We start from the raw sequence: 18,168 nt of genomic DNA on the forward strand, positions 1-18,168 counted from the left end.
TCATCTTCTACATTATGCTAAAATTTGGGATCATAAAACGGGCAGGAAAGTGTGTGTGTGTGTGTGTGTGTGTGTGTGTGTGTGTGTGTTTTGCAGTTTATCTCAAACATTTTTTTGGTAGAATAGTGTGGTTAGGTGTGTCTTTTTCATTTCTTCAAAAACCTTGTACACACTCTACACTTTCAACTCTAATAACTTTTGAAAATATAATGCTACTGCTTTGAAAGTTGGCGTTAACTATGGACAGAATGTGTTAATAAGGCATGCTTAATTTCAGTTTAATCTAATAATCTCTTCATTGCTGCTGCTCCTGAAGTTTACATCCTGTTCTTTTGTCCCATTCATCGCACAGACAGCACGGCTTAGTAGAGATTTAGTGCTTGAATACACATTGAACTTCAGAGCCTCTTTTCTCAGATTAAACTTTTCCTAGGTGTGTGCATTCTTTCCAATATTTATATAGGTTAGGAGAGTCCATTTGATTTGAGTTATACATCATCTTAAAGCTTAAAGTCTGCTCTTTTAGAATATGCTCTTAACTAAAATTTCATGTCTGGCGACTTTCTGTTTGTTTTGTGATGCAGGATATATACATGTTTATATATATATATATATATATATATATATATATAAATATGTATATATATATATATATATATATATATATATATATATATATACATATATATTTACATATACTGACATCAAAGGACTTAACCACAACATGGCGGGGCGGTGCAAGGACAGTAAATCTATTGACAGCAAATCTTGCACATATAGACGTGGCTGGTGTTGGGTAGCACCCCTTTAATCATCGAGCTTTCGGGCGAAAAGCCCTTCTTCAGGATCTATACAGTCAATGACAACAACGTATAAATAAAATCAACCTAGGTATATTAAACTCAACTATACTAAACTCAACTAGCCTCTTATACTATACATTTCAAAATATACTCAACATAAAACATACCTCAATTCAGCGCATTTTGTAACAAAAAACAAATCAGCATACTATTACTAAATGCAATCTCAAAACAAAACTTAACTCTGTTGGTGCTGAGTGTGGTCTTGTATTCTTATGTGGACTGGATTTTATACCTAGGTTGATTTTATTTATACGTTGTTGTCATTGACTGTATAGATCCTGAAGAAGGGCTTTTCGCCCGAAAGCTCGATGGTTAAAGGGGTGCTACCCAACACCAGCCACGTCTATATGTGCAAGATTTGCTGTCAATATATATATATATATATATATATATATATATATATATATATATATATATATTATATATATATATATATATATTATATATATTATATATATATATATTATATATATATATATTATATATATAATATATATATATATATATTATATATATCATTATCATATATATATCATATATCATATAAATATTATATATATATAACACGCCATTAACAGGAACTTTGAAGATAAGCACATGATCACTATCGCTATGTCTTCTATTAATCTTGAATGATACCGTGACGAGGCATCCGATGTGTGTGTGTAATTTTCCTGCAGAGGTCAAGAACAATAGATGGCAGTAAATTGTTCTTTAACCCGGGTGCTGACAGTTTGCCGATTGTCTTTAACATTCTCTTTCGCGAAAAGTTCTAGAACACAAATCAAGTACTCCTTTGAACTTTCTTTCGCAAAAACTTCTACCACCTAACAAAGCTTATTGTTCACACCCTTATTTAGAACGGGGAATCTTTAGATACAGAATCTGGTATGCTACTGGAGATGAAACATTTTTGTTGGTCAAAGGATGCAACGTGGCAAATCATTTCTACCGCCTTGGTCTTGTGATTTTTAAACCTACTATCAGAAGGAGTGTCCCTCTGCCAAAATCTTCTTGTGTTTGTTGCGGTTTTTTTTTTTCAAAAGGTTGGAAACAGAAGTGGAGGACTGAATCAATTCTTGATTTCATGTGTTTTGATTTGACATATCATTTCACTTTTTCTTTAAATACACTGGGAGATTGAATCTAATGGTATGTAGATATGTGATGTGTAACAGTCATGACTTGAATGGTGGCTCGGCAAGAGTAGATCATTGAGGTCATTTTGTAAATTCAATTTGTAACATTTAGCTCCACTGCATATCTTACATCTTGACAAACTAGATGGAACTAGCTATTATAGTTGTTTAAAATTCAAAAGGAATATTAGAAATTTCAAAATTTGAAATACTGATAGGTATTTAAATTTTCTAAAGTGAGTTGTCGGTTTAGGAGGCTGCAGAATCTAAGAATTAGGACACTTTTGAAATTTGTGCAGCCAGAATAGACAACAGAATATGATTAACAAAGAAATCAATGGAAGATATTTTACGCGACCTCATCCATGAAATACCAGCAGTGACTACTAGAATTCGTAATGAAAAAAAAAAGAAAAGAAATGCATAACCAAACGAAATTGTAGTTTTGGGGATTTGATTGGTCTACGACACCATTTGCGGTGCTTGACGATTAGAGGGAAATTTCACCATGTTGACTGATGACTGCATGCCAACACACACACACACACACACACACACACACACACAATAACTTCTACTGCATCATGCTTAACTGAACAACATTAAGGATATCAAATGTTTCGCAATCGAAGACCGGTAATCAGACAGTCAGACACAGAGACCCTACGACGATGCTATTTAAGTACAGTGTACATGATGTCATTGCACCTTTGGTCGAATTTTATTGATATTTTTTAAGCTCGAGGTTGATCTTTGTTTGCATAGGTATACTAAATTTAAAAGCGACGTCATTTAGAGAGAAGAGAAGGAAAAGGGGATGTGTTCAAAATCTCTCCAGCCTCGCTCCCGTTCATAAAGTTACCTGCCTGCGGTTGCATAGTAAAGGTCATCTGTACAATGAACAACTTTTTATGATTATTTTCAGCTGCAAAATTGGTTTAACAGTTTATGAGACGTCATTGTAATAATACACCGTATTTGTATAGTGCATATCACAAAAATAGAGTAATGTCTAAGAAAATAGACATGAGAGAGAGAGAGAGAGAGGAGGCACAACAAGATGAAAAGTTACAGAGCTGTGACAAACATTGTGTAGTGTTAGATCGAGTCCACGGACATGTTAAAAAGATGTGTTTTCAACAAACGCATAAAATCATCTACTGTGTTGGTTTACTTGAAATACGTGGGTAATTTGTTCCATAACTCTGCTGCTGCCAGCTGAAAAGATCTTGTGCCGTAAAACTGTGTTGATATTTGTGGGGGTGTACAACAGAAGTTTGGACTAAGAGCGAAGATTTCTTGCTGGACGATATTTTGTTATCAGCTGTTGTAAATATAGGGCCTAGTTCTTGCAAACACATAAATACCATGATTAAGATGGTGAAGTCAATCCGTTGCTTTACTGGCAGCCAGTGCAGTTGTCTTAATATTGGACTTTATTATGTTCATTGAGTCGAGCACGTGTAACCAACCTAGCAGGAGAGTTTTGGATTTCATTGTTCGATAAACCATACAAACTGCCGTTGCAGAAATCAAGACGAGACATTATGTGAGCATGAACAAGTTTCTACGTCGACTTATTAGAAAGGAAAGGACGAATTGTTCCAATCTTCCGCAAGGCAAACAGGCTGTTTTACAAATTTGATTTACATGGGTGGACAATGTCATATGTTTATCTAGTCTTACACCAAGGTTCCTGGCAGAGTCAACTGTCTGTATACAAGTCCTATCGAATGAGATGCTATCAATCCTACCGTAATCACATCATAGTTCCATGACGTAGGACCGTGCACTTCAGATTTATAATTTGAATACCGTATTCGTCGGCGACAAGGCCGCAATGCCGGATGAGCCGCATCCCGACATTGGTGATGACAAACAGGAAAAAACAAACAAAAATATTTATTCATTTATTTCATACAAAAGTTTGATTGAGAGATGGCCTTACTGTCCATTCTAATGAGCTACAGCGGATTCAAGATTGACGCTGGCGCGGAATTTCAACTTTGGCGAGCCAGTATGACGTCATGTCACATCGGAGAGACTTAGAATTTGGTAAACATATTATTATCCATGATATTACAAATCGATTCCATAAAAAAAAAGAAATCAATTTCATTTTACTTACGCGTATATACGTGTGAATAGGGAGTTTTATTATATGCAGCGCGTACGTTTGAAACGACGCTTGCGTTGGACGTTCTCCCCTCTCCTGCGTCGTGCTCAAAAGTAGCATTAAATTACGCTAGGACGCAACCATAATTATGATCAGTGCGTCAAGCAGCTCTCTGCGTCGTGAATTGAGCTAGCCTTTTTCAAAGGCGGCTCGCAATGGCCTCGCCGGTCACGTGCTGCTGAGCGCGTGTACTGAAATTATAGCAAGCTGCCTTTGCAAAAGGCTAGGATTGAGTGGACCTGAAAATACCACAAAACGTGCAGTGAAAACTCAGACTACGCGAGCTATGAATAAATCGACTTTCATACGTCATTTTGCCCATGCGTAGAACATGTTTTTTTTTTCCTCTGAACGTCCCAGTCGCGAAAATCTAAAGCTCCCTAATTACGCGCGCGCACGGACGTGTGTGCACGCCAAATTTCAAATGCTCAAAATTGTCTGAGACATAATGATATGGAAAATCATTTACTGGTTATTTGGAGCATTTTGAAATTTTAACGCGGGGTCCGCCCGCCTCACGCGCTCCAGGGCATTTTTTTATGAAGATATTGACAATAATGTGATTTTAGGAAATGAATTCATACTGACGTCACATTTTAATGATCAGGGGCCCGTTGCATAAAACTCCAACCGGATCCGGTTGGAAGCTCAAAGAGTTTTTATGCAACGGATTTTACATTCTTAGGTTAGCAACCTTAAAAAATTCAGGTTGGGCAAATCCCAACCTGAAAAGGTTGCTAAAAAAGTTTTATTCAACGGGACCCTGAATGTATTCTCTTGAGACATACGAAAGAAGACAAGTTTCAAGTCATAACATTGTACTTTTGAAAAAAGTTTTATCACTCGATTTGGACAAAAAGAAAGACAAAAAAAAAGAGAGAAGGAAAAAAAGAAAATGGTTTACAGAAACTGGTGATTCGTGATCTCACACCAATTACGAAATAATTTTCAACATATTATATGATTAAGTGAAAATACTTCTCCGAATATACTATTCCCTGTATACAATGTAGGCCTACTCCTATGAAGAAATTGTCACTCGTCCCATAAGAATAATGAGTGAAAACAAGATGAACATTTAATAATCATTTCATTCCTGAATCAGGGTACTGGTTTCATCCATGAGTTTGTATATCGCATGTTTTGAGAGTACATTCATATATTATTTGAAGTCATCTACTGCGATATCAGACGATGAGCTAGGAATTTATTTTCTCCACTTTCAGACTTTGTTTTTCCTAGACTTTGATCTTCCCCTTACATATCTGAGTGGTGAAGACAACACCATCAACACAAACTTCAAAAAAACGCAAGTGAGTTTCAGAGGGATGATTTCAGTAAGCACGCATATGATTTGCGAAGAACGCAAATATATAATTACTCTAAAGTTCCTCATTTATTGTATAGCCTTTTCCTTCAGCAATGCTCATCTTACCTCATTCTGCGTTATCAAAGGAAGTGAAATATTATGTTATGTCGGAAAAATGAAATAAATTTTGAAGTTGAATTGAAAAATACAGAATTGAAACTTTATTTTTATTCCAAGTAATGTTATTTCGAGCATTTCCTTCTTTCTGCGAAGAGAAAACTAAAGATTTTATGACAGTATACATTTTGAAATCATGGGGGGAGGACTTTAAAGGGATATTGGACTGCAATATGCCCATCGGTGTGATTCTATCATTTATTCTCCCTCCATGTGACGATCAAGACCATCAGGCAGAGTGGGATAAAGAGCACTGGTGTGCCCTTCAGACGAGAAGACTGACCACGCACTGTTACATGAGAAGGCTGACTGCGAGGGGTGTGCCCCGTAGTGGTAAGTACCTCGCGGGGTGTGTATAGGAGCCTGTTGATGGACCATGCATTCGGGATGGCGTTCTTCGTGGCGTCGTTAACGATCTTTGTCCTGACCTGACGGGGGCTGTACGAATTATGTTCCTGAAGTATTATGGCCGCTGCACCTACAGAGAAAGCACAACAAGTGCCTCTATTATAATACATGTACACTCCGAATGATAACTCTCGATTAGGGCCTATAGTATGGTGTAGAAAAAAAGTAGGTTTGAAAGCCACTTATTACGTTTAGTGTCAATATCATAATGAGCTATTATTGAGTCAGTTGATCATTGTTATCCCTCTATTCCTTATAATTTTATCGTCACCATTTGTAGCAGTCTTGATAATGTAAGATAGCAGCATCTAAATATGATATTGACAACAATGATGATGATCATGGGAAATGCCGTCATACGTATAAGAGTAACTAAATGACAATTTCAACGAGGTATATACTGAGACAGCCATGATATGCGATGACAACGAATGTACATGTATGCTTATAAATAAGCGAAGAATATAATGGTGATCAATTATATGACCTAAAAAATACAAACGAGTGATTATCTTTCTTGAATGTACGAATGGTTAATCACATTGATGATATATGAATGCACAATAAAGTATGATGAATAAGATAACGACTGCTGGCCGGATTTTTTTATCATCATTATGCCCTTGTGTCCTGCAGTAGTGCATATAGCCTGGTGTGATCGACATGTATTTCAAGAATTCTCTCCTCTTCTTCAAATAAGGCTGAGTATCATCTTCAACAATATAAACATCTAGAAAGCGCTGTAAAATAATTATCCATTTGACTAGTTATGCAAATACCAAAATGTATCCATAGCCAAAATATGGAAGAAGTAACAGAGCAGTAAGTGAATTGATACGTTATATTTGAGCGGTGCACCAGCATGAAGTGGCAGCTACTATCATTTTGTATACCTCTTCATGTTTTTATGACTATGCCTCGAGGCTATGTGCGTTGGATTTCGTTATTTTTTTCACGTAAAGAAACTTAGTATTTCTTATATGCTGTAAAATATAACCATGACATGCATGATGTAGGGTTAAATGTAAATAAAAGTAGCTATAATGCGCTTTTGACCTCATAAATGTTTAATCAGAGTGTTATTGATTTTTTTTTTTGAAGAAGCATCACACATTATGACTCAGGTGAAGGTAAACTGATTTCTTGCTAGTTAAAAACCGCGTAAGGCAGGTTGATTTTAATTCACTGATACGAAATAGAATGTTATTCAATTACGGAGTTTCCTGTCACTCGCAGTTTCAAATTCATGTGATTACCTGAAAGTGGTCATGGTCGAGATAACGATTGAATGGAATTTTAGTGATAGTAATATTTCAAACTTCAAGTTTCGATCATAAACAAATTTATCTTTCCGTTTTCTTTGTATCTTATTGTACGTGTGACTTTCTTTATTTCATGAAGTGCAGCCAGTGTGCGCTCTCTTTTGTTATGTTATAGAACTGCCCTGTTGTTCATTGGCACATTGATATCGGTTAAGATTTCATTCCCAGTATGATAAAAGGCGATGATGTCATCATTTCCTTTAGTTTGTACAGAATTATGATTCAGTGATTTTTGCAAATATTTCGCCACTTATAGCTCCCCTTAAGAAATATTAAAAAAAAAATCTGCACGATCATTAAAACTGGAGAAAAAAAACATTGGTGTAGTAACTTTTTCTTTGATTCATTCAAAGGAAAAGAAATCTAGTGAAGACTGGTGTGCACTGCATTGGGACAATTGCACAGCTATATACCACGGGTCTCGTCTAATTTGCACATGGATGTGATTGGGGCCACATGTGCTCTTGGAGTAGAGTTTATGCCATCTAAAACATGGAGTTGACTTTTGCTGTCCCCGTAAAACTCACCAGTGACGTGGGGACAAGCCATCGACGTGCCGCTGATCGTTGCGGTAGCATTGTCGCTGGTGTACCAGGTACTGGTAATATAAACCCCAGGAGCGTACAGATCAACACAATTGCCATAGTTGGAAAACGCGGGTTCATTGTCATTATCATTGGTCGCAGCCACAGTCAATACCTGCCATTGTAAGTATTAAAAAAATAGATAAGCGTCCAATTACGTTTGAGTTGTGATGTCATGTGGAAATAACTTTCATGCACTCTACACTTGTTTATAGGGTTTGATACAGAAACCACTTCGTGTATCGGACAGGGGAGTTCATCCGCCTACTAGTCCCTCTTTACCTTTAATACCGCAAAACGGGATGAATCAGGATCAATTTAATGTTCCTCTAATTGTATATTGTCTTTCATGCAGCTCAACGACTCAATCTTTAGGTGGATATTTTATGTTGATGTAGAAAGCCTTATACATAAAGTTGTTAACAACACATCGACAGGAGCTAAAATATAAACGTGTTACTCGTCAGAACTCTTTGAAATCAAACTACTTCTTCCACCCACAATGGTAATCATACACTCTAGATTCACTAGTACTTAACTATTACGAGGCTAGAGTATTTGGGAGTTCCTACAGTAATTGTAATCTGACACTTGAAGTATGGGTTTGATCTAAACAAATGTGTTAAGGGTAATAAAACATGCAGGAGTCTTGGCCCGTCTTATAGCCAGTGGAAAAAAGAATCACATACGCGACAGAGGGTAGGTATAGGGGCGGGGTTTAATACCAGACCTTTCCCGCCTCAGATAGGATTAAGACAGCCAGGGCCACTCTCATCTATGGATACAAAACTGAAATCGCATTATACCCATGATCTTATGGTTCCCTTGTCAGCAGATTCGAAACAAAAATTCAAACTTTCGGAAGCTACAATTGTAGCTAGGCATTACAAACATATCAGAGCAATAGGCAAGCTTGCAGTCCCCCTTTGCTAATAAGCAGAAAAAGGGTACTTTGTTCAAACAGGCATGTTGAGTTTTTCAAAAAAATCACCCGGATAAGCAGGTGATACTCATGATTATTCGTATAATCCTAATAAATGAGGCTTGCCAGCACATCCACCTTACAGCAAAAGTGGAATTTGGCAATATCAATAGAAAGAGATTGTTGGTAACATTCAATGCAGAATAATGAGATGGATGCTTTCCTAAGTGTTAATTGACAGATCAATCGGGTCATCTGCATGGTCTACGCAATTTCATTCTTTGTTTGAAAAGGATTGATGAATCCCATGTTAAAATTGTTACGTAAAGCCTATGCATTATGTCGCTCTGAAAAATGAATGAAGTGCCCCTAACCGTCTAAGAAAAAAGAAAGGTCATTCTGACTAATGAGCTCATATAATGAGCTAACTTCGAACTGGCTTATCTATGGCATCATAGCAATTAATCATGAAAAAATTTTAAAGGGCCATCTAACGACACCAGGGTGTTCCTATTCACCACAGTCTTAATATTTATTTATTTTTTTGCCTATGACAAGAAAAAGTTATGTTTTCATAAATACCTGTTGAAGTAAATAGTGTAAATTCGAAGAAGTAATGTATGTTCTAAAAGGCTAGATTCAGGTGTATATGTTCAGCTTATTTTGTCAATCAGTGGCCACAGAAGCAGGAAAGTTTTGACCACCCTGATCTAGTGATATCTTTATATTTTTATGGGGATCGAATGTACCCTTAAAGACTGTGGGGGGTTTCACATCAGGGGGACCACTTTCTCGATACTGTTGGATGGTCCTTTCAACCTGTGAAAAAAGTTACAGCCAATATGAAATATGCAGAATCAACGTTCATCGGTTTTGTTTCTATTTACCTCGTTGTCCCTATTCAAGTTGTTTTACGGTAACCTTTCATAAACAGAAATCCGTGGATGGTATCCCTATTATTTGCTTTTATATTCATTTATTTATTTGTTGAAGCTGCAGTTGTCCGCTTGATATCCACTTGAAACTCAGTACTCCTGTCACCTTTTCCTTTTTCCGCAGCGGAAGCATTATTGTGATTGTATCATGGGAGGAGCATTATGCAGTTACAGGGGCGGATCCAGGAATTCTGTGAAGCGGGGGCGTGACTAATATTTCTGGTGGCACTTCCGGGTTTCATTTCATATTTTTTCTTTTTATTTCTTTTGTTTTTCACGAAAAATAAAGGGGGGGGGGCGTGCGCCGGTTGCGCCCCCCTCTGGATCCGCCACTGAGTTATAATGACAATTAACCGTCTTTTCCAGAGCTTTTTTTTTTGGGGGGGGGGGGTGTTTAGATGTAGATTATTTTCAGAGTTTGTAAATGCAAAGGTTGTTAAATTGTCCGCAGTATTTTTCTAATGCAAAAACTTTCCATTGACTCCAGTAATAAGGAATAGAAAACTACTTCTGAACAAGTTGATAATCAAGTGTCTTCACTCGATTGTAAAATCGAAACTATCCACTAAAATGTAAAAAACGAAGCCCCACTAAGATGACAATGCATGTAGTCAGAGGATCAGGTGCTAAACAAGAGGAGGCGGAAAAGAATGAAAGTCAATAAGTTTAGTACGATAGAAAATAGAATAAAATGGAAAGCGTGCTTATGATACAGTCGATAGACTTCCAAATAATTATATTGCACAATGTTTGATATTTTTATCGTATGAAGTTGTTATCTTTTGTTTTGTTTTTTCCTTTTTCGGGGATGCTTTAATTTCATTCAATAGAGTGAAGGTATACTTTGAGTTAGTTTTAAAGTGAATGTTGGGAAATTGTTGGGTGTTGTTTAATTATTTCTTTATTGTATTTTAATGTGATATACTTTTTCATTACTCTGTTTTAACCATAATTTAATAAGTTCATTGTATATGTGTACAGGAATGCATCGCATGAGGGCTCACATGCCTTGAGGGCAAAAGTAAAATAATTACTTTTGTGAGCCCTATAGCCCATGTGTGGCTCCCCTGTCCGTATTTTGCGTTATATACGTCTACTGTGCTATTTCTAAGTGAATGTACGTTATGTAACAATTTTATTTTATTTCATCTTATTTTTAGGAGTTGTGGATAAACAAATGTCTATTAAGGTTAAATTACATTGGGGTTTCTTCCAGGTGAATAATAACATGCGTCGGCTTCGTCATTCCCCGCTGCCGCCACCACTGTAATACCATCATTGTAGACATCGTTCACGGCAGCGTCGAGGGCATCGGAGCCTATGGAAGTCAGGGACATCGAAACGATGGCTGGTTTTTTGGCATTTTTTCTGACCCAATCCAAACCTGCTTATGTATCAATAGGGAGAAAGGCAACCGCACGTTGTCCCGATGAGAGAGAGAGAGAGAGAGAGAGAGAGGGAGGGAGAGAGAAATAACAACGGGATGAAGGACTGGTGCATGAGACCGCTCTTCTATATGAGTGAGAATAAACTTCGTAATGTTAAAAAGAAACAAATATCTTGAAATGCTGTTTAAGAAGTTAGTATTGTTCGCTGATTCCTGTCAAATTTTGTCCTAATTTTTTAAATATTGCACGTTGCATGCAACTTAATGTGATAAATGCTTAAGTATTTGCTTACTACTCTGTGTTATATTCAATAATGTACACAAAATCATCTATCTGTACGTTTACGTTTCATGGTGTGTTTAGTGATTTATTCATTCACTCATTTAGTCATTGATATAAGCGTGTGTGGTTTTTTTTTTCCTGCAGATGTGCAAATCTTACCGTCCAGTAATCCAGTCAGCGTTCCTCTGCCATTGCAGTCAAGAACACGTATCCCATACAGGGTTGCAGCTCGGGCAATACCGAAAGAGTCTGCCCCTATCGTTCCGGCGACATGCGTTCCGTGTCCATCACAGTCAATTCCATCCTGGATCGAAACACGATAGTAGAAGCAATAGGCTCCAACTTGACTTTTTATCATTATTATTATTTTTTTTTTGGGGGGGGGGGGGGAGGGGGAGGTCAAAGTTGGAAATAGTGGACCTTTCTAAGAAAACATATCAATCCAATTTAGGGTGCCGTCCGGGAAAGAGCTTTATTTACATTTCTTGTATTGAAATGACATGCAACATCTGGTGGAATACTTGGGAAATTTTCAATCAAAGTGTTAAATCTTCGGGGAAATAAACTGAAAGTTTGATAATTCAAGCGCAGCGACAGAGCGGAATGGTTGTGATAAGGGGAATACCCCGTCTCCCATTTGCACGAGTTTTTAATTTTTAGAATTGAAATTAGTGTGCACTTTTCGCGGAATATTTAAAACGTTTTCAATAAATAAAAGATAAGACACGTTGGTTAGTCGTTAAAGTTGTAACGGAGAGTCCCAAAGAAACGTAATTGTGTAATTTCTATTTCTACTACTCAGTTATCTAAGCTATTACTATGACTATTCATATCTTTTTAAACCTCTCATCAGCGCGGGGGGGGGGGGGGTGAGAGGGCTATAACCGTCCCACACGGAGGAGCTTTTGCATTTTTACCATCAAAATTTAAACGATCTGGCGTGCAATTTTTCAAGTGTAATATTTGGCATTTGAAAAAGTTAGAAAGGTATGTTTTTAAGACTATTTTGCAAGGATATGATTTTATTGTTGCATAACTGTCACCTCTTGTTTAGCGTGTACGCCTGAATTATATACTACAGTATGGAGGTTGAATATGGCGCTCACCAGCTGCAATGACAAAATGAACGGCAGTAAATTGAGTGGCGACAGGTAACACGATATAATGCCATGTGATTCTCACAATATAATAACGAGAAATATAATTAGAAAATGGAAGAAATCAACAACGACAGTAACAACAAAAACAACAACAAGCTAAATTCTTTAACGGTTGTATGCATGTATTTCATTTCCTTAGTATGTAAAACAAGTACCTGTCCTCCAACAGTGTCCGTACCAACGACAGCTCTGCCACCAAAGTAAGTGTTGTTCGGATTAATTCCACTGTCCAGAATATACACGCTCACTCCGTTTCCGTCACCTGAATACACAGAGTACAGTAAGAAATAGCAAACGAAAATACTCTGACCTGATTCGGTCATGTACATGCTCGAAATGCTTGTCTAAGGCAATCGTTCAAAAGAATGAAACCCAAATATACCTGTGGTTTGAGTGAATGCAGCAAAATTTTTACACATGGCCAACAACACAACCAATCCCTTGGAAAGTAATGGATTTTTAAAGTTATCTTTTGAGGGAAAGACTACTATATAGTTTGTAACGCCACGTTTTGAAAAAAAGAAATATGCAAAGAAAATTTTAAGAGAATTCCACAAAATTTCATTTTTATCAAAAATTTCATATTCTCTAGATTCAATTGTTACTCACATAATGTGTTAATATCACTCCCTGCTTTCCAAAATAGAGGTCAAGTGCTCTTTCAGTATGCCAGAAAAGTCAAAATATGCTAAATTTGCCAAACATGACGTTACAAAGTCTTTCCATCCAGCGATGTCAGCACCAAAACTTTAAAAATTCCTACCTTTTTAACGGATTGTCCAATTTTCCTCAAATATTCATTCATGTGCTCTATTAGTAGTGGTGCATATCCTCGGTTTACAGACGATGATTATAGGTTTCATTCTTCTTGTAGTTCAAACCAAAGAAGAATTGGAACATGTTTATTAAAATGGACACAATGTAAGCATGCCCCTTGGAATTAGGAGGAAATCCGCAGAAAAAAATAATTATAAAAGAAAGAGAAAACAAATCCCCACGGAACGTTTCAAGTTGACAAAAATAGGATAATTAATAGGGAAGATGTGACATTTTGGAATTTCGTTTTTTTTTTCGGAAAACACTTCTTGACCAGTCCTTATGAATATTCAAATGAGCGAGTTGATGATGTCATGTCCTCAAAATTCTAACGCATGTTACATAGATAAAATTCAGAAAGATTATCTTTTTTAAAACAGGTAAAAGTATACTACCATACCTAGAGATATATAACATGTTAAATTTGGTGTGGTTTTTTTTTATTCCGAGTTGTTTTAAGGCAAGTTTTATATCTATACAGCTTTTGAGTAATTTTAGGGCAAGTTTTATATTTATACAATTTTTGTCATTCGTGTATGTGAAATGAATAAGAAATTGTGAGAGCATAACATCATCAATTTGCTGATTTGAGTATTCTTATTAAGGACTTGTCAAGAAGTGTGTTCCGGAAAAAAATTGAAATGTCAGAATGTCATAAATTCCTTTTTTCTAATCCGATTTTGATCATTTTTGCACTGTTCTGTAAAGATTTTTCTTTTCTTTTCCTTATGAAGCTTTAAAATTTTGGAGGGGATTTCTTCTTTAAGAAGTACTGACAGACTGAGAAATGATGGTAAGAAATATAGTTGCAACATCTGCAGTGTTACACCAACGTCACTTTCGGAGGTCAGTGAATAGGAATGAAAATAGAACTACAACAACAACAACAAAACCCACCAAAAAACCAGAACGTAGGTAACACAGGTGTCTTGCCAAAACCTAATGAAAATGTGACGCAAAAGATTCACTAGATAGCATTGATGGATTGGTTAGTCAGCAAGCAGATATCAAATTCTTAACCTACTAGTATGTTTTGATAAACCATGTGTAATAAGTTTCTGTCATAGTTACATACAAAAAAAAAAATCCTCATTCGTTCCAAGCATTCCGCGCATGATTTAACATCTCCCTAATATAACAATTATTTGACACTGTAGAACCGTCGTAACCAGTGTTCAAATGATTGCGCGGTTTTCTTATCATTTGAAAAGGAACATCGCGTCTTTTCAATGAAATCATATCATACCAGCAAAGTCGGTGTCTAAGTCCAACGGGAGGCTGCGTTGATTGACACGATCAACTCCCCATGAGTACTGCGCCCAAACGATGCTGTTCTCTTCAATGTAAGACACCTCATCCATCTCCAAGAACTTGAACGGTATGTACAAAGATAGAGAGGAGAGAAATGAGAGTTCCTCGATACAGATTACCAAGGGCGTAGGCAGTTTCATTAGATTTTACTGTGAAAAACAAGGTATCACGGCATGTCGTTCCAGCTAAATAACAACTAATTCCATGATTCAAGACAAAACAAGAAATATCAACATCATTATCAAAGCTAGTCATCATATTTTGTCTAATTCTTCATCTCCTTGTTATAATAGATCAGCAAGTGCGATCTTACAAATTTAATTAATAGGAGATAGATTGAATTAACAGAACAGAGTCGGAATTTGGAGCTTGGGTACTTGTTCAAAGTTCATCGTGTCAATGCCGGCAACCAGGGATAGCCTAGTAGTATAGTGTTGCTGCACGGAAAGCAGGAAATGACAGGTTCGAGTCTCGTGGTTCTTTTTTCCCATATGTTTGTTCAGCTGTTGCGATCTTACAAATTTCAGTAGTAGAGGAAGACAAATTGAAGAAAATTCATACCTCAACCTTCACCGCTCTGCTTAATAATCTCTTGCTTTCAAACATATTATTAATATGCAAATGATGAATGTATATGAGTGCAATGGACAGAATATTTCATGTGGTGAAAGATGAAATTATCAATTTTTGGCTTGAATGGATCAATTAATTCATTTTTTTACCCAATGAATTTTTTTTTCATATCTCCTAATAATGCACAGCTAAACACATGGTAAAGGATATCTATGCGAATGGTAAAAGTTGAAAAATAAATCAAAAAACCGTCGTGGCGTTATAACCATGAAGTAATTCTTCTCGACGGAAAAAAATATCTCAGGACTAGTATTATGTAGTTTTCCGGTGAGTGCAGTTTACTTACTTTTAGGAGCAATACGGGGGACAAACGAGCCGAGAAGCCATTGGCAACAGTAGTGAAGACCGATAGAACTACAGAATCTACCCCCGACGACTGAACTTCGGCTGAATGCGAGTCCATAAAGCTCTTTACCTCATGCTCCCGCTACCACAGTAAGAACAAGCACATTGATTTGAAAAAAAAGAAGAAAATGTTTAAAACGAAAAAATAACAACAAAAGGCGACAAACAATCAGGTGTTACATATACCCTTGATTTACATTTCGAGCAACATATCCACTAAAAACAGCGCAACAAAAAAGAATCACCTATCATCAAATTCAATGAATATGTACGTTTCAACATGCTCTATACATGTAGGGAGAGAGGATGTCGAGTCATTTGGATTTCTTAATTCGTACACCTATATTTAAAAGGGAAATACATATCTTGTTGATATTGTGACCACCGATTTTTGCCCCCCCCCCAAAAAAAATAATAATAATAAAAAATAAAAATAAATAAATAAATAAAATAAAAATAAAAAATTGTACAGAATTACAGAACAGACGTATTACATTATGACTGCATCAAACTTTTGTAAATCCCTCCACTACTTATAATCAAGAATTCGTCCAATGTTCTATCCCTCTGCTGGTTCTTTAGAGTATCAGTCTCAAAGAGTTCCGGTATGTAGCCTGTATAGTGAATAGAGTATTACAATTCTTCAAAAGTCTGTCTTCAAGTAAAAAAATTATGTTTCAATTATAGAGCACATTTTATGTCATCTAGTATTACCTTAAGCTGCTTCCAGGAAAGGTATAGTGTAAGAAATTCACGTTTTATGACAGATGAATTCGTAACGGATTTCTTATACATATAGACTATCTATTTTTATCAGCTTCTAAGATGTTGCATCAATAAAAAAAAAACAAAACACAATATTGTTCTCTTTAAATTCATGATGTTTAAATTGCATTTTAAATTGGTTTGAACATTCTTAGCGTATGATAGCTTATAAAGAGCTGGAAAATTGGTCCTAACCTGAAAATTAGCAAGATTGTTAGAACCAAAATAAAAAAGTAAAATTGATGGAGATCATTAGTGATAATGATGAATATCAGTAATTGCTCTCGGAACCAATCTTTTGAACATTACTATTTTTAGGCATAGTTTGAGGGCCTTCATGTATTGATTATCGGCTGGTAATTTGTCACACATCTTTAGGCAGATGTAACAGAAAAAAAAAAACATACGAAGGTCATACTTTCCACGTACAATGTACCTGCATTGTTGTTTGTTCACACACGCACAAAACGCCTCTACAAGACCAACATTTCGGAATTACTTCCCTTCTGAGGTTTCTTAAAAGTTCTTAAAAGTATGCTTTTCAATCGAATATCGAAATTTGAAATTGAAATATTCCATTTACATGTGAATCTCTTTTGAAGAAAAAACGATGGAAATTTGAAGATTGTTTTTGCAAAGTAAAATTATTGCAATATGTGTGACGATTATAACCCGAACTCACTCATTTGCATTTGTGGAAATAACAAAAACTTCAGAATTTCGTAACATCTCTATTTTTTCTCATCTGCTGACATTGTGATATTTTACTTCAAGATTTTGTATGCTTTTGCTCACTTTGAGTACAACAATGTATTCTCCTGGAACCCGGTGACTTTCTGCTTTCGTCCTGAGCTTTGAAGTCGGCTCACTCGGGATAGAAGGCCTTGACGGTGTCGGAGACGCACTGTCTCTGACGGGCTTTGGTCCGATTGATAGCGTCCTGCTAGTCCAGATCTTCGTCGCTTTGTTCTCGATGGCTGCATCCTCCCTTACAAGTGCCAAGACCACGATGACAAGAGCCAAGAAACTGCTGAACCGGGGCATGGTTGGCACTTGCACCTCACCAATTTGAATACTTCAAAGAAGGAATGTATGGTAGGAATTTTTAACAAGAAGAGACTAAATGTCTACATTTAAAAAAAATGCCTGTTCATCTAGAAACAAAAGTGGAAAAGTGGCAGTAGCCTTCAGGTTGCTCAGTGAATGAATCATAAAAACCGACTCACGTCAGGCGCCGCAAATACTTTATTTTTATGTTTAGCTACTAGTATGCACTTTGCACCAGGATACAGCAAGGCATAAAACAACTTCCTGTGTATAAGTCAATACTCTCAAATTCTGCCTACAGAATGTCATGATTGTATTATTATAGATAATACGCATTCAACAGACGGCTTTCGGAAAGAATTATCTACCCGACAGTAAGTTTGGAGCAGTCTGAACAGCTGAAAAAGGCGAGGGAGAGCCCGTTATGTTTTGGACTGTTCCAATGAAATAGAGGGTAGACAATTCTTACTAACGCTAATGTTCATTATTTTTAAATGGTTACATGTGGATCCTTGTCATTTGACAATGCAACTTGATTATTTACATGCATTTTGCTGTGTAGAAATTCCCAGGCATGCAGCAT

The 18,168-nt window shown here is 36.5% G+C and overlaps 1 protein-coding gene across 1 annotated transcript; it reads right to left on the reverse strand.

The window, feature by feature from the left end:
• Positions 1–5,861: 5,861 nt before the first annotated feature.
• LOC139708951 (extracellular serine proteinase-like) lies at positions 5,862–17,582 on the reverse strand. Its single transcript, XM_071620919.1, has 8 exons — positions 17,334–17,582; positions 15,715–15,855; positions 14,731–14,854; positions 12,818–12,930; positions 11,668–11,812; positions 11,038–11,222; positions 7,925–8,096; positions 5,862–6,145 (listed from the first exon to the last, which is right to left on the reverse strand). The coding sequence occupies exons 1-8, from the start codon at positions 17,580–17,582 to the stop codon at positions 5,862–5,864; spliced, it is 1,413 nt and encodes a 470-aa protein (XP_071477020.1).
• Positions 17,583–18,168: the final 586 nt, after the last annotated feature.

This window comes from Diadema antillarum, unplaced genomic scaffold (genome assembly GCF_040938485.1).
Source record: "Diadema antillarum isolate AM-2024a unplaced genomic scaffold, OU_Dant_1.0 seq00001391_RagTag, whole genome shotgun sequence".
Taxonomy (NCBI): Eukaryota; Metazoa; Echinodermata; class Echinoidea; order Diadematoida; family Diadematidae; genus Diadema; species Diadema antillarum.